Source organism: Cryptomeria japonica, chromosome 6 (genome assembly GCF_030272615.1).
Source record: "Cryptomeria japonica chromosome 6, Sugi_1.0, whole genome shotgun sequence".
NCBI lineage: Eukaryota > Viridiplantae > Streptophyta > Pinopsida > Cupressales > Cupressaceae > Cryptomeria > Cryptomeria japonica.
The window spans coordinates 190,478,881-190,500,034 of NC_081410.1; the positions used below are offsets into that span (position 1 = coordinate 190,478,881).

The 21,154-nt window shown below is 40.2% G+C and overlaps 1 protein-coding gene across 1 annotated transcript in view; it reads right to left on the reverse strand.

Moving 5' to 3' along the window:
* Positions 1–241: 241 nt before the first annotated feature.
* The window catches only part of LOC131077633 (protein S-acyltransferase 24), a 179,762-nt gene continuing 158,849 nt past the window's right edge, over positions 242–21,154 (reverse strand). The window contains exon 13 of the mRNA XM_058015177.2: positions 242–638. Coding sequence (XP_057871160.2) covers positions 450–638 — 189 coding nt within the window. The 3' untranslated portion in view covers positions 242–449. The remainder of the gene's footprint in view (positions 639–21,154) is intronic.

A 21,154-nucleotide genomic window follows, 5' to 3' on the forward strand; every position in this document is an offset into this window, starting at 1 on the left:
TAAACTATTGGCCAATGATCCTGCAGATTGTTCACAGAAAATGGAATAGATTATCATCTTCTAGCAGGTCATAGGTCAATGTGAAATGCACATTTTGCTTTACCGAATATACACGGCGTGCAATACTAACAACATTAAAATAAAGAGTATTTATTGATACAATAATGCAAATATCACTTGCCAGCTGGAAATATCCACACTGACACATCACATCAAGTGCACTTTAACAATTAAACCAATGAATCAGAAAAGTCAAGGAAAGTTCCCTGGTTATTAAATGACAAATTAGTTGAATACTTGAAAAAAAATATTTATACAGCCTGAATGTCAGGTTTTAGTAACTGCAGATTCAACATTCATGGAAGTTATTCCGAGTATAATCAATATTCAAAATGGTTGGTTTTTGATGACTACACGAAGGGAACTTAACATAGAACCTACCCATGTATTCAAACTCCACTCTCTAGTAAAGACTTCCAGGGAATCTCATTATCTTCATTATAACCATTAACAAAGAAATTTGTGCAATTCTTTTGAAACCCATGATTGTAAGGATTCTGAAATCGACCATCTGGAGCTTTGAGATAAGTGTAACGATTCCGGTTTGCCATCTCATTTGTTGTCATGTTCCGTGCAATCTGCAATTTATGGGTGGACCCAAAGCAGAGAATAGATAAGATACTTGAGCATATTAGGAAAAAGTTTAAAAGCCAAGTGTATTATAACAAAGTTCATCTCAGAAGAAGCATAACAGGTAGAGTAGAAACAAGATAAGATGCAACATCATAGAAAAAATATTTAAGAACTGGTATCAAATGGTAGTATACCTTGAAAAGTTAATTGCTAAATGAGACGTCTGAAAAACATTCACGTTCTAAGCCAATATCAAAATCGTTTTTTGAGTATTATTCTTCCTCAAATAGTAGGCGTTGAACTTCCTATCGTACTACTCCTATTATGGGGAGGGTAGGGCAGGAGAGAGAGGTTAGGGGGTTAGGTAGTTGTGAAACTCTTTCCAATACTAGTTCTCTTTCAGAAATGTAACCTTTTTAATCAAATTTGTTAGTAAAGCATTAATATTTTGACAATTTTTGGACAATTTGTCTCTAAATTAAACAATAACCGGATTGGAAAAACATTCATAATTTGTTTTCTGCTATAAGTACCTAGGGTTAAGATACCTCAGACAGAAAAGTTGTTGGCTGACATGTGAACTCCCACTAGGTGTCATCTAATAAAACTGCGAAAAATGAAAATGACGTGAATTGCAAAGATCAAATTCAAGCATCTATATTTCCATCTATGGGAAAATCTGCCTTCAGCTACAAGAATATTCTACGAGCAAAAATATAAGCTAGTGTCTTTAATCATTTATCCATCACTCTTTTTTATCATTCTTGTCTGTTTGATTAAAAAATGAAAACGGCACTACTATCCTCATACAACCATTTCTTTGAGTGCAAATCAGTTTGGTTTGATATGAATATTCGAATCTCTGGTTGAGTTTTCCATTGTGATTCACCCAAACTATGTGGAAGGCATTTCAGGCATGGACAGACCATAGAGAGGTGTGAGGGGATGTTTATACACAGATATTGATACCTGCTTGGTTATTCCAAGCCACGTCCTCCATATTAAAGGCATCGCCCCTCAAAAGTGCCACATTCACTGCTCATGCTGCCACGCACAAAGGATAATGTGGTAGTTTGCATTTTCTAAACTGCAGAATTATCACCCCCATCATTGCAACGTGGCCTTTTACACATTCCAACAACCCTTTGAATCAGACCAATGGCTAGCGCACAAGATATGGTGGGCCTTGTCATGTGGTTCCAATTCTTGGTATACCTGATGCGCCTCAAGAAGCTCTACAGGTGCTGAATATTGTGTTGCGCGAGTTGTCTACATACAGAAAAGTGGAATTTTGGGCTGCATTCTAATATTAGAAGACCTTTCAATGATATTGGCGCTTCGTCTTTCAAGTTGCACGTTATCTGCCACAAGGAGCAGCATGTGGGTGATTGTGGTTCCGTTGCCAGGTCAAAGGAATTCAAGACGTGTGTACAGCAATCGAATGGAGCTTTATGTAATCCACATCAGACTGGATACTTGCCATACAAGCACCACGCATGTCCTCCGAGTCGCCTCAACAAGCACAAAGATCTGGTCAACTTAGACGACACCTCCCACTTATATTGCAAATGATTCTCACTTGGTAGTCTACTACGTATTGATACTTTTAATGCTGCATAATGGAATAGGCTCTTATGTCTTTCATGTTTGCTTTGAACAATATCATATAAAGCTAACTCCTATTGATTTTTTTTTTGTGGTTTTTACATACTGTGAGCTTCATTTAAATGCTTGTAAAGGGGGCTGAGTTTTTCTTTTTGTCATTGTTTTTTTCCATGGAGGCAAAATTTGACAAATGCAGTCATTAGAAAGCATTTTCCATGACAATTCCAACGAGTAGTTGGAAGCATAGGTTTGATCTCATGCAAATGCAATTAAAAAGAGGTCATGTAGCGAGAAATTGATTCACATAACTTTTAAATGTTAGGTTCAAATTGAGCACTGTTTTTTGCAAAAGTGCATGTTTTGACATTCTCTATGCAATGGACCTTGATGCATGGTAAAAAGCACCAAGTTATTAAGTGCCAAAAATTGGAGGGGTCACCTAATATTGAATCAAGGGGAGTATCTTGAGTCGTGTCATGAACACTTTCATACCTTCTTTAGCATCATTTCTCTTGAAAGGTTGTCTTGAGTCACGCTTTTGAGCATTTCCGTGAAGTTGTGCGTTTGAGCACTTCCACACCTTGAGCATTATGGAGATGAACAATGTAGTCCATTGACATGCATTGCAATCTCATCACTTGTTGCTACATATGAATCCAGAAATTCTTCATAGAAAGCATCAGTGATTCCTTGCAACAAAATATGTATACCAGTTTTCAGCACTGCAGGTTTGGAAACCAGTATGACAACATTCAGTCTTTCGATCATGTACAGATTTTAGAGAATGATATTATTTCCTACACATCCGGAATGGGAAATCATCTTGCACACATTTGTGTTGTTTTTCAGCCAGTGTAGATCATCTTCACAATCTAGTTTTGAGCATCTACCAACATTGCACGCATCACATTATTGGGGGGGGCTACATAGTCTCTCATTTCTCTCCTATGGAGGGGAACATTCATTATACTAGTGCATAGAAGCAGTCCTTGGGGGGATATCATGAGTCCCTTCTTCTATGACTTATTTTCTTCACTTGTATGTTTATTATTGTATCATTTCTCTTTTGGAGAGGTGTTTTTGTTCCCTGTGGGTTTTCTCCTTTTCTTTATGAGAAACTTGTATATGAGTGCCTAACATGGCCTAGTGGCCAGGATTCATCATCATGCATACATTGCTCCCTAAGTTGCATTTAAGGGGGGATTTTGGTGTAAATAGTGACTTTATCAAACTAGTTAGCTTATAGAATGCCTAGGATAGTCCTATTCACATTGCTTAAGTATCCACTTGGGACTTTTAGTCTTTTGTCTCACTTGATCTAGTTGAGACATGTGTACTCAATTTGTGAGACACCTAGTGCATATACATTAGCCACTTGGTCACATACTTGTTAAGTGTGCTCATTGGTGTCCCATGTTTGGAGGGGTAGTCAGTCATAGTTTCCTACCTTCTCACTCATCTACCTTGCCTATATATGCAAAGCTCTTTATGTAAATTATTTACACTCTCATTGTAAATGATAGATATTGCTATTTGATCTATTGGTTTCACTTATAGAAGGTTGTTGAGCATTCAGATTTTGGCAAAATTCCAGCAAAATCCACATAAAGACATGTTCTATCCACAAAGTTTTCTTCTCTCGAGTGTATAATTTTATGAAAAGCAAGTTCTTCCTTATTGGAGCAATCTTCGAAATTTTCTTCTTTGATCTCGAGTGTATAATTTTATGAAAAGCAAGCTCTTCCTTATTGGAGCAATCTTCTAATATTAGCTTTACTGCTATGGAGGGTAAAAAATGACTATGAACCATCTTGCCAAGCTTGTCCACCCACAATTGGTTGTTAGCTTGCAATCATATTTCTTGTCCTCTTGATATGTATGTTAGTATGAAATATTAAGGTTCTCAAACTCCATCTTGATCTTTTAAACGATATTGTTTATTTGCCAATCATTATGCTGCCCCTTTTAGGATTTTTCTTAAATGCTATTCCTTCTAAGATAGTCATTGCTTTTGCCAATCTTGAATTGTCTTTTGGAACTCTATTGAAACCTAGCTTAACCCAATCTCCATGAGGTTTCTGTTATCACAAAAGCTTGCACCCTTGCTGAGCTATCAACTCAACAACCTCGTGAAACATGGAAACAACCCCGAAGTGTGGGACCTTGCGCAAGGGGGTTGAATCTCTGGAGAAGGCTGACGTCCTTCTCAATCTAGGTGAAGGTGTTGAACCAACTCAACACTTCAAAACTTACTCCTAGGCCTATCCTAACAGCTTGCAGAGGAAAAGGGAAGAGGAAAATGCTTAAACTGAAAGGAGGTGATGCACCAAGATAAGAGATTGTTTCTCTCCCTACCCGAAATGACACAAAGAATCAACTGAAATACCCAGGAGATGCACAAACTTCAGTTGTATGAATGACCCCAATGCATGTATGGAGGTTAGAATTCGCTGAATGTCAAGAGGGGAGAAGGTTTCCCACAAGTCACACCCAGAAATAGGTTAACACAACATATATGTGAAAGAAAGCCACAAACATACACTTATAATGAAGGTAAGAACACATACACAACATTCATAAATTGAAGTAAGGCAAAAATGATGATTTCAATTCATTCAAAGGCCAATGGCCAAACTTACAGTTGTAGAAATGCAAAAAATATACAAGTCTTTAAGAGAAGCGGAAGAGCATATAATAGCTCAAGCCAGTAGGGAGAGAACCTTTTACAATGAGGCTTAACCGCCTTTATATAGAAAACTGGTTGCATAAGAGAGATCATGACCCTTGTGTGTGCAGGGAAATGTCAGTCAGGGAATGCAGGGAAGTGCATGCACCTGACATTGTGTACATGCAAGCAGCCTAGCCATACTCTGAAAATGCAATCCTTCAAGAAGGTGGATTGATTGACATTCCAAAGTCAGAGCATGCAGGCATGACATAAGTAACCACAATAAGCATGGCTCTGCACCTCTCTTGATGGATATCCTGCAAAATCATTAAATGCACCCCTGCAGCTCCACAAAAGAAGGTGCACAAGTCACAAAAGTTGTTGTAACATTTAAAGATTTGAGTGTTGATCACGCCATCCAGAAGTGTTGCAAGCCGGAAGGAAGTCAGAGGACTTTAGAAACTCGGGTTCCCGAAGTGGGTAAGAATAAGGAAGGAACTTCGGAACCTCGGGGTTTCGGAGTTCCGGGGAAGAGGAAGGAGACAAGGAAAAGGAAAAGAGGAGACCTAGCAAAGGAACTTTGGAACCTCGGGGTTCTGGAGTTCCGAGGAAAGAAAAGAAAAGAAGGCAAAGGGAAGGAGCTTCGGAACCTCGGGGTTCCGGAGTTCTGGGGAAAGAAAAGAGATGAGGAAGGAAAAAGCTAAGGAAAGGAACTTCGGAACTTCAGGGTTTTGAAGTTCCGGGGAAGGGAAGAAGGCAAGGGAAGGAACTCCGGAACCTCGGGGTTTCGAAGTTTCAGGGAAGGGAAGAAGGCTAAGGAAGGAACTTTGGAACCTCGGGGTTCCGGAGTTTCGGGGAACTTCCTCTTGATGAGACAACACTTCATACTTCATAATTCCATTGCTTTTCTCCTTGATCAACTGGGGGAGTGCCGGTCCATGGATCGTATCTCTGATCGGTTCTCACTGACGGACCAAGGGTGTCATAAAATGACAACATTTTCGGCGATTTTTGCGGGATACTTGTTTGCTAAGCATGAAGTCCAGAAGCCTTGAGCATCCATTGGGCACTGAGTCATTGAAAAGACCCAAAACATGTGTGTGCCATCACTTGGAGGAAAACTGGAAACTAGAACGCACACCCTCTTAAGGAGAATGCGGCAAGTGCACAAGCACTTATGAAAGCAAAACAACCTCTAGTCTAATATTTACATAGTCATCAACACCCTCTTCAGAAGCAGGGCTTGAGATGAATCCCATTCACTGGGATTGGAAGAACATCGCCATCAAGCCTGGAGAGATGAAATGCATTGGCCTCCTAGCAACTAGTGATGACATATGGACCACTCCAGATAGCATCAAATTTGGGGTCGCCCAGCTTTGGCTCTGTTTGCATCCCACTTTAGAACTAGATCTCCCTCTTTGAAGACTCTATTAGTAGCCTTTTTGTCAAAAAAATTCTTGACTTGTTCTTGATGAGTCTCAAGTGTATGCATAGCCTAACTTCTGAACTCCTCTAGCTCCATCAGCTCAGCTAGCCTTATTGTCATGGCATCATTCTCTGTCAATTCCAGCTAAAGTGCTAGTTCAAGAGAGGGTAACTCTAGGGAAGTTGGGAGTCTTGCTTCTTTCCCAGAGAAGAAAGCACATTTCTTGCAATTCTTCACCCATCTATGTGAGTCATTGAATAAGGATGGCCAGTAATAACCAGCCGTCATTATAATGATAGCTGTAGTCCTTGCAGAGAAGTGGCCCCCTGAAGAGCCATCATGAAATTCTTCTAACAATCTGCTAACTTGATTTTGCTCAATATATCTTATTAACAAGACTCCATTAGATTCTCTTGGAAAAAGGGTGCCATCCACTAAGACATAGGGGATGGACTGCAACCTGAAATGCCTTCTTTTGGTCCTGTCCAGACCTTGGGGGTATCTACCTTCCATTAAGAAGGCGGTCATGTCACTTACCCAATTGAATTGAGTGTCGTTGCTAGTTCGTTGATCCTCTTCTAACATAAGGGCGACCTCTGAAATAGTCTCAGAAGATGAGACGAGCTGTTCACATAGGCCCCTGCCTCTTACAAGTTTAGTGATCTTGATGTTGATGTCGTATTCCATGACCTTGGTTATCCACCCAGCCCTCTTCTCACTGATGTCCTTGTTTAGAAGGAAATTCTTGACACTTGCATGTGGAACTAAGAGTTGGATCTTGTTGTTAGACAACATGTGTCTGAACTTTTTAATGCCCTTACAACAATGAGGACTTGCTTCTCTACATAGCTATACTTGAGCTCATAGTCCTTTAACCCTTCACTAAAGAAAGCAATAGGTTGCTCCAAGTTATCATTGTTGAGCTGAGATGCTGGATTCTCCTCCGAAGGTATAGAGGATAAAATCCCTTTCATAGTTAGGATTGACAAGGGTAGGGGCTTGAGCAATTGCTTGTTTAATCTCTTCAAAACCGGCCCTCCCCTCCTTGGTCCAACTGAAAACCAAGTTTTTCTTCAACATGGAAGTAAGGGGTTTTACCATGGTGGCAAGGTTGGGAATGAACCTCCTCACAAAGTTGATCCTACCAAGGAAACTTTGCAATCCCCTCTAGTGACTGAGGAGTGGGAGAGAAAGAATAGCCTCCACTGGCTTTGGATCAATGATCAAGTCCTCCTTGGATACAATGTGTCCTAGCAATCTTCCTTGATCAGTAGCAAATACACACTTGCTAGGGTTCAAGGACACACCATACCCCTTGCATTTCATGAACACCTACTCAAGATGACCAAGATGGTCAGCTGCATGCTTCGAATAAACAGTTATATCATCAAGGTATATAAGCACACACTTTGCTAATACACCCTTGAAAGCCATGTCCATTGCTCTTTGAAACGTGGCACCTACATTGGTTAGCCTAAAAGGCATTTTACAATAAGCATAGGTACCCCACTTAGTAGTAAATGCAATCTTGTATTGGTCTGATTCTTGGACTAAAATTTGATCGTAGCTTGAATACCCATCCAAGAATGAAAATCTTTCTAAGCCACTGGCCTTTTGGAGAATCTATTCCATGGAGAGAAGGGGATAATGATCCTTGAGGGAGGTTCTATTGAGGTCCCTAAAGTCTACACATAGTCTGATTTCCCCATTCTTCTTCCTTACAGGGACAAGGTTGGCTACCCAGGAGGAGTGCTTGATAGGGAAGATGATATTGGCTTCTATGAGCTTGGTCAACTCCTTCCTCATTAATAGCTCAATCTTGGGGTTTATTGGCCTTTTCTTTTGTCTAGCTGGCTTTGCATCCAGGTTTAGCTCTATAGTATGCTGGGCTAAGCTAGGGTCAAAACCCTTTAAATCTTCATAGGTCCAAGCCACTATGTCATCGTATTTTTGACAAATCTCAACAAAGGCCTCTTGTTTGGTTGAGGAACATACCTTGCCCAAGTTTAGAGACCTACCCTCAGCGACAACAATTGGCTTGTAATCACCCCTCTTTGCAGCGAAGTTCATCTTCTTCTTCAATTGATCATCCGAATTGAAAATGCCTTCCAAGGTAACTAGACCTTTAGGCAACTTGTTGGAGTTGAGCTGCATGATTTTATCTCCATACTAGTCTTGTAGCTTAGATTGATTTTTAGCAGAAAATTCTGCTTCATTTTGCAAGAAATTAACAATCTGCTGATCACTTTCAAATACTTGCCAATTTGCCTGATTGTCGGGGATAGCAGGCCTCATAACAAGCCTGATGTGTTGTTCCTTCTCGCTTGCAACATGCGCTGGTATGTCGAACTGAGCACCAACCGCTGCAAGCCTATCAACATGCTTGTTTTGACTACTAGGAATACTCTGGATGTTGAAGGCCTCGAATCCTTCAATCAAGTCCGAAACCCTGTGTTTGTATGATTTTAGTAGGTTGTTCTTTGTTATATTTTGAGCTCGGATATGATTAACAACCAATTCGCTATCTCCAAATGCTTGCAAGGATCTGATCTTTCTGTTTTGTGCAAGTTGGAGACCTTGGATCAAGGCTTCATACTCAGCGACATTGATGGTGCAACCAACCTGAAGCCTAAAAGAGAAGAAATATTTCTCTTGCTCAGGAGAAACAAGCACCACACCACCTGCACCGTTCTTGTTTCTTGAACCATCAAAAAACATGCTCCATAACCCCTCTGAATCTCCTTGTGTCTTAATGAGGTTAGGGATAGGAGTATCCTCTTCATGGATACAATAGGTGCCAAGCCCAGTCTCTTCAGTCTCAGCTAATGGATCAAACTGAAAAGCATTGGCCGATTCATCTAGCAAACAATCAGGGACCTCTTGCAAAAGAGTAGCAGGCTCACGGACAACACACTCCTCCCCCTCTTCGTGCAAAGTGCAATTCATGTTTATTGGGCTGGGGGTGTAGGGCTCAATGTGGTTTTGCGCAATGGGCTCTGCCCTTATGGTAACCTTGGTACCATACCTTGTTCGAAATAGCATGTGGGACCAATCAGAGGACAGGTATCCACCTATCTTGGCAGTGAAGTCTCTAGATAGACAGATGGCAAAGAAGGCAGCGTGGTCGATGATTGATACGTCTTGCAAGACAGTGCAACTAGGGCATGCATGCAAGGTTAACTTCAAATTTTTAACAACCCCTACTGTCTTAATAGAAGTGCCATCCAATTGGACCACCACTTTAGTCACAGGTTCATATTCTATGCCAAGAAGATCAACTACCTTCTTAGGCATGACTGAGCTACTAGCTCCTGAATCTATCATGCGATTGTGAACTAAGTTATCTCCTATGATTAAAGAGAGATAGAAGGGGGGAGGCTTGCTAATCTTGCTTGAATCTTCTTCCTTCTTGGGTTGCACCAAACTGGTGGAGACTGCCCTCCTGCTGACTGCTGCCTCATCACCTGATTGGTTGATGCCCTTCAGTGCCTCCTTGAGCAAATCCCTTTGAGATGGGATGGAAAGGGCTACCCACATAGTGACATTGAGGCTGGCCTTCTTCATTTGATCTACTATATTGAAAGGAACACCGGCTGATTTTAGAGGTCCCTTTGATGCTACAAGGTCTACCTTTGGTCTTTGGATGACTTGGGCCTTCTCCTGCCTCTTGCTCCCTTGCATGGTATTTTGGCTTGTATCCTGGACAACTATGTTGGGCGTTGGAGCTTGGGCTGATGTCGAAGGTGAGGCAGCCTCCATGGCTCTCTTCTTCGACCTTGAATATTGTAACATAGACTCATCGCTTGTTTGGTTCATACCACATAATTTTGCCTCCTGCCAATTGACAAAGATAGAATCTCCCTGCAAGTAAGCCTGAGTGCCAACACTAGGCTGATTTGGGTCATATTGCTGGCCAGAGGTGGTCGGCTCATCTTGCACCACTAAAGCTTGGACAAACGCTCCATTTTGGCATCCACCTTTGTTGTGTGGCTGATTGCATGGTTGACACCAATCTTGCTCCTGGGTGAGGTTGTTTTGCATTGGAACTATTGCTTTTGAGTTGCTTGTAGCTATGGGGTTCACACTATTCAAAGGCCTGGCGTTGCTCCATTGGTTTTGCCCTTGAAAGGGTGGCCTATTCTGCTGATAGTTCTGATTTTGTGCTTGATAAGGTCTGCTATGCTGGGCTTGTTGCCTTTTTAGTGTCACCAACTCATTGCTAAAGTTTTGCAATAGAGCCTTGACTTCATGGAGCTCATTAGAGGATGTGACGGTTGACCTGCAGGCACCATGGGGATAGGTGCCAAGGTGGGTTGTTGAGTAGGAGCCTTTGGGAAGAGAGGCATTGGAGGCCTTGGAGCTATCTTCCCAGCCTGTATAAAACAATTTTCTGCCCTTATGGCTATGTCATATGCACCCGGTAGAGAGGCTTCACCCATTGATTGTATCATGATAGCTATATCACTGTTGAGAGCTCTAAGATAATACAAGAAGGCTTGATTTGGAGATGGCTTCACTAGAGAAGGGATTCTCTTCCATGGCGTTTGGAATCTGAAATTGAAATCTCCCATGAACTCATGAGGTGCCCTCTTGATTGTAGTCAGCTGCTCCACAAGTGATAGGTGATCACTTTTGTCTTCGAAATGATTGCACAACCACTCCCCCAATTCATCCCAATTGTGAATGGAACTAGACGAACACCCTTTATACCACTGCAAAACTTTTCCTTTCAAAGATGTGGCTAAGAGTCTGACAACAACATCATCCCGAGTGACATTATGGACGGAGCAGATGTGCGCAATGTCTTGAATGTGTTCAATGGGGATAGTAGCTGTTTCACCAGTGAAGTATGGTATACTCTTTAACACAGCAACTGGTATATCATTCCATTGAGTCAAAATAAGAGGACTCCCCCCATTGAAGGTAAAAAAAACTTGATTTCTGGCCATGTGAAACAATGGTCTATTGAAATGAGTGGTGGGAGCCCTTGACAGTAATGGTCTTGTAAACGAAAGGGTAGAATGAGCCCTGAGAGATGGAGTGTTTACAACCTTGACCCCCCTAACTGGTGACAATGAAGGTCTACCTCTCCGCTCTCTAGTGCCTGAAGATGAGAGTTCTTCAAACTAGAAACTACCTCTAGAAGACGTCCTTGTATGAATTTTGGGCATGAAATCCGAAGTTGCAACAAGTCACGAACAAGCAGTGGACCTGTAAGTAGAGACTTCGGAACCTAGGGGTTCCGGAGTTGAGGACCTAGGCACCTTGGAACCTGGGGGTTCCGGGGTCCAGAGTTAGGAACTTGGCATAAACAAGAACTAGACTTGTTGAGTAGAGTCGCCAAGTGCTTGAGAGATGACTGCCTCTAAAGACTGAGACACTAAGAACAACACTGAATCCTTAGCATGTATATCGAAAGTCTGTCCCATCGGGCGTGCCAAAAACTGTTATCACAAAAGATTGCACCCTTGTTGAGCTATCAACTCAACAACCTCATGAAACATGGAAACAACCCCGAAGCGTGGGACCTTGCACAAGGGGGTTGAATCTCCGGAGAAGGCCGACTTCCTTCTCAATCTAGGTGCAAGTGTTGAACCAAATCAATACTTCAAAACTTACTCCTAAGCCTATCCTAATAGCTTGCAGAGAAAAAGGGAAGGGGGAAATGCTTAAAATGAAAGGAGGTGATGCACCAAGATAAGAGATTGTTTCTCCCCATACCCGAAATGACACAAAGAATCAACTGAAATACCTAGGAGATGCACAAACTTCAGTTGTATGAATGACCCCAATGCATGTATGGAGGTTAGAATTCACTAAATGTCAAGAGGGGAGAAGGTTTCCCACAAGTCACACCCAGAAATAGATTAACACAACATATATGTGAAAGAAAGCCACAAACATACACTTATAATGAAGGTAAGAACACATACACAACATTCATAAATTGAAGTAAGGCAAGAATAATGATTTCAATTCATTCAAAGGCCAATGGCCAAACTTACAGTTGCAGAAATGCAAAAAATATACAAGTCTTTAAGAGAAGTGAAAGAGCATAGAATAGCCCAAGCCAGCAGGGAAAGAACCCTTTACAATGAGGCTTAACAACCTTTATATAGAAAAATGGTTGCATAGGAGAGATCATGACCCTTGTGTGTGCAAGGAAATGTTAGTCAGGGAATGCAGGGAAGTGCATGCACCTAACATTGTGTACATGCAAGCAACCTAGTCATACCCTGAAAAATGCAATCCTTCAAGAAGGTGGATTGACTGACATTCCAAAGTTAGAGCATGCAGGCATGACATAAGTAACCACAACAAGCATGGCCCTGCACCTATCTTGATGGATATCTTGCAAAATCATTAAATGCACCCCTGTAGCTCCACAAAAGAAGGTGTACAAGTCACAAAAGTCGTCGGAGCATTTAAAGCTTTGAGTATTGATCATGCCATCCAGAAGTGTTGCAAGCTGGAAGGAAGTCGGAGGACTTCGGAAACTCGGGTTCCTGAAGTGAGGAAGACTAAGGAAGGAACTTCGGGGTTTTGGGAAAAGAAAAGGGCAAGGGAAAGGAACTTCGGAACCTCGGGGTTTCAGAGTTCCGGGGAACTGGAAAAAAGGGGCTAAGGGAAAAGAACTTCGGAACCTCGAGGTTCCGAAGTTCCGGGGAAAGAAAAGAAGAGAAGGCAAAGGGAAGGAACTTCAGAACCTCGGGGTTCCGGGGAAAGAAAAGAGACAAGGAAGGAAAACGCAGGAAAGGAACTTCGGAACCTCAGGGTTCCGGGGAAGGGAAGAAGGCAAGGGAAGGAACTTCGAAACCTTACGGTTCCGGAGTTCCGGGGAACTTCCTCCAGACGAAACAACACTTCATACTTCATACTTCATAATTCCATTGCTTTTCTCCTTGATCAACTGGGGGAGTGCTGGTCCATGGATTGTATCTCTGATCGGTTCTCACTGATGGACGAAGGGTGTCATAAAATGACAACAATTTCTTTGACACATCATAAAGCTTTTTCAGCCTGTTCCCATCAAATCCATTATCACTTATTTGAACGAGGCTTCAAAGTTTTGATCAATTCTAACACTAAAGCATCTAACTTGCCCCATAATTTCCACACCAAATTTCTCTCAATAAATTTGAAGTTTGTTCCCATCTATAAATTCCAAATTATATTGGCTGGATTTTTGTCTACATGAGCTTCAAAGTATATTTCTGAACCATTTTTGGCCATATCAATATCTACTCCCAAATCATCTCGAGCTAGCACATCCTACTTCCATTTTCAAAAGAATCTTCCTTGATTCTGCCATGCCATCTTTCAAGGCAAAAACAAATGATCCCCGTCTTCACAGTTGCTCTTGCAAAAAGGGCATCTCAAAGGGCCACAAAATTCTATGAGTGTAAGCATCATGCATCAGTGCCTTATATAAAATTGCTAATTAGAGAAATGAAGTTGACTTTGGAAGTCTATGCTTCAGCCACACATTCTTAAACTTTTCAAAAAAATTATGTAAGGTGTATACCACCACCAAGGCCTCCCTCTCTGTGGTAGTATTATTCTTTTTTGCTTGTGATAATTAAAAATTTGCATCTGGCCAATGCAATTGGATGATCCTTATTTCCCCTCGGGTTGTGCTAGAACTACTCCAACTACAGTCTCTGAGGTGTCAACATGTACATGGAATGGAACATTCCAGTCCGGAAAGATTAATATAAGTGCCTTTACTATTTTCTGTTTCAACTTATCAAAAGATTATTGCCATTGTTCTATCTAGTTGATTGTTTTACTTGTCTTCTTTTTCAGTAGTTCTTCTATTGGTGTGGTGGTTGTGGTGTAACCTGTTACCCTCTAGTTTGTAATAGACGTTCAACACCGACCTTGGGATTTGGGACATGTGCTTAATTGTCTTTTGTGGATCCTTGTCTCTGGCCGTTGTGGCGTTCGTTGATAGCTCAAGCTTTTGGCATAAAGATAGGGATGTCCAACAAGTGGTATTAGAGCGCTGGGTTATGGGTTCGAATCTTGTGGGTCGCGCTAAGGGGGGGATTGTTACCCTCTATTTTGTAATAGACGTTCAACGCCAACCTCGGGATTCGGGACATGTGCTTAACCACCTTCCGTGGATCCTTGTCTCTGGCCATTGTGGTGTTCGTTGACAGCTCAAGCTTTTGGTGTAACGACAACGATGTCCAGCATAACCTTGGATGAATTTCCAGTGATAGCTAGTATAGCCTAAGAAAACTTCCCCTTTGAAGTTCTCTTTAAAGGTGGTAGGTTCATAATAAGTGCCACCTTTAGGGGATTTACCATAAGTCTTTCTTTGCAGATAATATGCCAAATAGTACCACAAACACACATTTCTTTAAATTTAAGGAGATTTGAAGGCTCTTGCATCTTTCTAACATTAGCTGGAGTGCTTGGACGTGGTCTTTTAAAAAACCATAGATTGTCTAGTCATTTGGGTAGATCTCTTAGAAATCATGGATATAATCTTTAAAATGCATCGATCATTATCTAGCTAACCAGCTAAATATTGCTGGTGCATTTTTTAGACCAAAGGGCATAACTGTATACATAAAAGATCCCGTATTTTGTCACAAACGTCATTTCAGGTTGATCTTCTTCTTGGATCTTGAATTGGTGATATCCAAAAAATCCATCAATGAGTGAGTATACATCTTTTCCAACAACTGATTCTAGGACTTCCTCTTTGAATGGTGTGGGAAAAGGGTCAAGGACACAAGCTTTATTAAGTTCTTTGAATTCCACACATATTCTGATCTCACCGGTTTTCTTATTTTGTACTACCATGGGACTAATCCACTTGACATCCTCTACTGGTTTAATTATACTTGCAACTAACATCTTATCTATCTCTATATTAAAAATTTTCTTCATATTGGGGTTTATCCAATCTCTTTACTTATTGGGTTTCACCCCTTCTTTGAATTGGATTTTCATAACTCTAACTTCTTTAATTCCTTTCAGATCTGTAAATGTTTGAGGTCATAGATCCTCATATTCTATTAGGTTCTTTGAAAGTTGCATAACCTCTTTCTCGTTCCAGTAGTCCCCTATCCTGCCTATTTTTGGGATACCCTTAGTTGCTATGTTTTCTTCTCTTACTTTTAATGGATTGTTAGAATATTTACTTTTTGCTGCAGTTTTTGATGTTATTATCCTTTCTCCCTCCATCTCAATATCCCTTTTTTGTAACAGAGATTCTTCATCCTCCTCCATTCTATTCTGTTGTGTCTTATAGCACCTTTTTTCTAAATATTTTTTATATTTATCCATCCATTCTATGAGTTTCTATATGCCTTCTTGTCATGGAGGCATCGGTGTTTCTTTTTTTGTGTCAATCATCTTTTGGTCTTCTTCTATGGCTAAGAGTATGATCTCTCTTATTCTCTAAATGTGTAGAGAATGGTTTTGTTGGGGTTGGAGAAGGAAAACGTGTGCAGAAATCATTTTGTAGTATTTCCCAATCTCGTTTCTGCTTGTTTCTCTTAGTATTCTAAGCTTGTGCAATTAGTATAAGTGTCAAATTTGTATATATTATCTCTCATCATATTCCCTACATTTTTTTTTTTGATTGTTAAATCGCAGGGATTTTTAGCTTGGCCTGCACCAGGAGAGGCCACAAGGTGGACCTCTTCCCCAAACCCTCCCTACTCTCTCCACTTCGCACTCCACCTCTCCTCCCACCGACTTCTTTTTTTTAATTCTCTCCATCCTTCTTCCTCCATTCTCTACCTTCCAACTCTACCTCTCCTCCTCCACCTCTCATCTCCTTACTGCCTTCCAACTCCTTTCGTCCTCCACCTCTCTTCTCCTCCCTATCTTCTAACTTCGTTTCTCCCCCTTCTCCTCCTCCACCTTCTCTTCTCCACCTTGCCTTTCCAACTCCACCACTCCTCCTCCACCTCTTCTCCACCCTGCCTTTTCCAACTACACCACTCCACCACCACCTTCTCTTCTCCTCCCTGCCATCCAACTCCACCACTCCTCCTCCACTTCTCTTCTCCTCCCTAACATCTAACTATGTCTCTCCTCCATCTCTCTTCTCCTCCTTGCCATCCAACTCCACCTCTCTTCTCCTTCTCTAACTTCCAACTCTATCTTTCCTCCTCCATCTCTCTTCCATCCACCAGCACCTCAGCTGCTCCACCCACATCATCTTGTGCCACCACTTCCTTTTTACTTTCCTTCGTATTCTTTCGTTCTCCTTACCACCTTCACCGCCTACCTTCCCACCTGCACCATCATCTCCCGCCCACCTCCGTTTGCTCCACCTAGTCGCTGCGACCATTCACCTCTTGTCATCTTTTCCTTGCCTCACTTTCCGTATCACCTCTCCTAGCCACCACACTTCCTCACCTTCTCCACCTATGTGCCTTCAGCTCTGCACGACATTGGACGCACAACCCCTGCCAAACTCCTGCCACTGTATGGGGGTACCTGTGTCACAGCCACATCAAACCATCGAGCCAGCAAAGTCAACACTGAAAACCACCTTCCTTCCACATATGGGTCCAAACATTTGAACCCATGGCCTCCGTATACACACGGAGTTGCAACTGCTGTTGCACCGCAGGGTCATCCTCCATATTCCCTGCATTTTTACTGTAAGTTTAAACAGATATTTAAATGTTGTTTTGGTATTTTGGCGCAAGTAGATTTGGCAATCCCTTCACAATCTCTTTCTATGGATATAGGTATTTTGTTTGTATCAAAATTTTAAAGACTTTCCATGTGGGAATGCTGGGTTTTTGTGTGTTCCACCATCATGTAGCGCTGCAAATTAAAGTATGTTGTAATGCATCTACTCTTAGGTCTTATTTATTGAATGTTCTTTCCATGTTTTTCTAGATATGATAACAGGTCTCCTACTCTTGAATATCTTGTTAACTTGATATGGGATAACCCATATGAGATTTGATTCAATTGTTCTGAAATTCACACAATAGACTTTTGATTTGTGCTAAATGAGTTTGGTTGTGTTTGTAGTGGGACATCTATATGTGCGGCAAGTTTCAGTATGTTTGCTTCTACCCTACATACAGTGAATATTTTTCTTGCTTCTCTTGTTTTCCTAGATTGTAATTCTAGTTCAACCCTTAACCAAGCATCAACTAAATCTTCATTATCTATGCTTTCATTACTGCTATCAATATAGATTTCTCCTTTCAAAATTGGTTCACCAAAAGGTTCCACTTTCGTAAGTTTCACTAGGGAGGAAAATATTTTTGGTTCTTCCTCATAATCATCTTGCACTTAATCTTCTACATATGCGTGACTCATATCAACATCTAGGGGTATATGTACTACCTTCTTGTTGTTTGCAAAAAACATTTCTTCTTTCCTAAAGTCAATGATATTGTTACTGTTTACAAACCACCGCAAACCTAATAAGGTGTTGAAAGTGTCAAATGGTTTATTCATTTCTATTACTTTGAAGTCTATTTGTTTGATCCCTAGAAGATTAACTTCTACATTTTTCCAGGTTCTCATTGCACCTATAGCTGATCCATCTGCTTAACCGATGTTGTATGGTGTTTCATGTAATTGTGGTCTCCCAAAGTGTCCCATACTCTTTTGGGGATCATATTAACGTTAGCTCCTAAATCAATCATAATTTGTTTAACATGTTTAAAGTTGATGTAGAAGTTTATCATTATTGGTTTATTTTTGCATTGATTTTACTGTTTCATTTTTTCTATTAAGTTTTGTTGTTCTATAAAAGAAGCCAACTATTTTAATGTTAGAGCTTCTTTTTAGAAAAGTAGGCTTTCTGATAGTTTTCTTTATCCTATTCTTGAATTATGCTTTGTTTAGTTTCTTCTACAATTTTGTCATGTTTCTTTTTAGTGGGGTAAGCATCATCCTCTTCTTCATCATCTGAGTTATCTAACCCTTGTCTTGATGTTGTGGTGTCTTTCTCGCTTCTAGTGAACATTGCAACATTGTTTTTCCCCCTATATTCAGATAGAGCTTTCTGTTAGTTAGATTGTCAAAGTTTTAAATTTATTAGGGCATATACCTTCTTTGTGGCATTGCCTTGCCCCTTGCAGTGGGTTTTTTTTGGCATGATTTTCACCCCCCTCATTGTGTTTGGTCTAGACAATTTCACTCTAAATTGCGGTAGCGCATTTTTAAAGTATTGTTGCTGTTTTTCGCATGTGAATAGGTCATGGTCTAGATTACTACAAAATCCACAAGTTTTCTTCTTATCTTCTTTACATTCATTTGCATAATGTCCTATTTCCCTACATTTATAACATGTGGTGTCTTTTCATTTTCAATTCCTACCTCAGCCTCTACTGTGTCCACCTCAACAGTTAGTGTGGTAGCCTCTATTCTCATTAGTTGAATCCGCGTTGTGTTGCCATTAGGAGTGTATAAATATTTCTTTGATTCCTCCAACTTGGTTGTCTAAACCTATGGTCTTAGGCGTAAAGGGATTTTTCTGCTAATCATTTACTTCCACAGTGGTGGTTACACCAAGGTTCATGTTCTTCTCCATGGATTCCAAATAATAAAGATGCACAATCATCTTTCTCATGATCATCCCATTCTCTGCATATTCAGCAATATACTATCTATGTTTTTTTGGGAGCTATCTTGAGTTCTACTCTAAGTTTGGCAGCTCTTTAATCTTCCTTTAATATAAGGCATTCATTTTTAAGATGGTCTACTCTGAAACAATAGTACACCATATATTTGTTATTTCATTTTGCAGTCGTGTTTGTCTAGTTTCTCCTTTAGCTAAGATCTCTTGTTTGATCTTTAATTGTTCTAACTCTAGTTTTAAATTTTCTATTTCATTGTTCTCCATGTTTTTTATCTTTCCTTCTCCATCTTTGGGCCTCAACCTGACAAGCTAACGTCACTACCTTTGAATATGTCCCAAACAATCTACCATCTAGTGAAGTTCTAATATATAGTTGTGACTCAAATATGAACCATTCAATTCATTGTTTTTCTATCAATAGTTCTTCCAACTTCTTGGTTACTTAAATTTATGGTCCTAATCTTTGATAAATTCCCATTCTTCTTGGATCATGTCCCTCATCTGGCTTTCACTTTCGGTGGGAATTTTTGGGGATTGAAAATTGGATGGGAAGTCCTCCCTGACTATCTATAGACCATTCCTAATCACGTTGAGGGTAGGTCTTTCTATAACAATTTAGCATCATTCCACAAGGTTCCTACAAAATTAAATACTTTTGTTTCATCTTTGTTTATTCCTTTCCTCTGCCACAATGACTCCAAAACAAATATGTGTTCGCCCGCTTTTGTGGTAGCCTTGCCAAAACTAGGAGCTTCATTGGTGAGTCCATATTGAGAGAAGTTCCTTTGGTTTCCTTGTGTTGTCGAGTTGATTTATTATGCGATCTCTTTTGTTAAAAATCTTTTGGTTTACTAACTTCCAATTCCTTTGTCTTAGGATAACTCTATAATAAAAAACACTCTTCCTACTATTGTATCACTATCTTGTACAATTTGTTGTCATTCTATTGTTTTATTTGAATGATCAATTATATCTGATGTTAAGATTCTTCTTGATTTAAACAGCATGGGGGATGACTCTTAGTTTGGGAGTTACACCTCTTCATGGGGAAATTTCATTTTAGTTGATGCCTTCTCATTAGTTAATGACATATTATTGGATAGCGATGGTCACTATTCTTCCTTAATCTTCTCAATTTCAAGTTACTAAACATATTATCTTCTTCTTGTACAGCCTAACATGCCATACTTATTAATTCATAATCCTTTATCTTTCCACACTTATGTTGACTATTCGATCCAAATATTCCGCATCAAAATTTTGGGGGGTTTAATTTTACCAAGGGGGTTACGTGTCCCTCAAATCTTTAATCCACTATGATTTTCAAAATGGTCTAATCCAGTTTACTATGTGGTATTTGTGTCAACATGAGAAGTGGCACAGCCTTCATGCTACGACCTTCTTTCGATGGTGTCTAAGAACTCCTATATTCCTCAATCTTTCTTGCTAGTTCAATTAGAATTTGAATTTCTATTGCTTTGTTGATCTGAGTGGTTAATTGATTTGGTGTCATTGAGTGACTCACTCGTATGTTCCTCTATATGCAGAACCTTATTGTTTTCTTATATATTTTGTTCAGTTGCAGCCCTTGTGGTGCACTAATTTGTACTCCATTGTTCAAGACAATGTGGGTTCTCTTCTTTTTCTTCACCTGCTGTAGCCCTTCTTGCACACTCTATATCACTCTTCTTAGCCTTTTCCATTCGTTTGTGGTATCTTGCTCGTCTTCCCTATGTTTTTGTCATTTTTCTTCCTTGTTCAATTCCAGCACTTCCTCAATGTTATCTTTGAACTCTCTTAATTGCTTGTTTATCTCCTTTTGCCATGGGTGTTAATGACTTGGAGTTCCAATGATCTTTTTATGCATCCCATATGGCTTATTCTTGTCATAATTTTATTGGTCGAATCTTTCAAGGATTCCCTTCCCCCTTTCCATTCGCCATCCCCTAGGTGCTTAACCCACTCTCACGAGACTAGGAAGGACCAAAAGGAATATGCTGCAGATCATTAAAAAAAAGTTCTTATTTATAATACCTTTCTTAGCAACTCTTTTATCAACACAATTAATAGATTTGTAATTTGATCTATCCTTTATTGCCTAAGTACAGTTTTGGCAACAAGATTAAATTTTGGCAAGGAAAATGGATTCATAGATTGGAGTTCTAAGTCCTAATGTCCTACAAGTTGTAATTATACCCCAGTAATTACAATATAAGAAAAGTCGATGTTTTGTGGTAGCCTA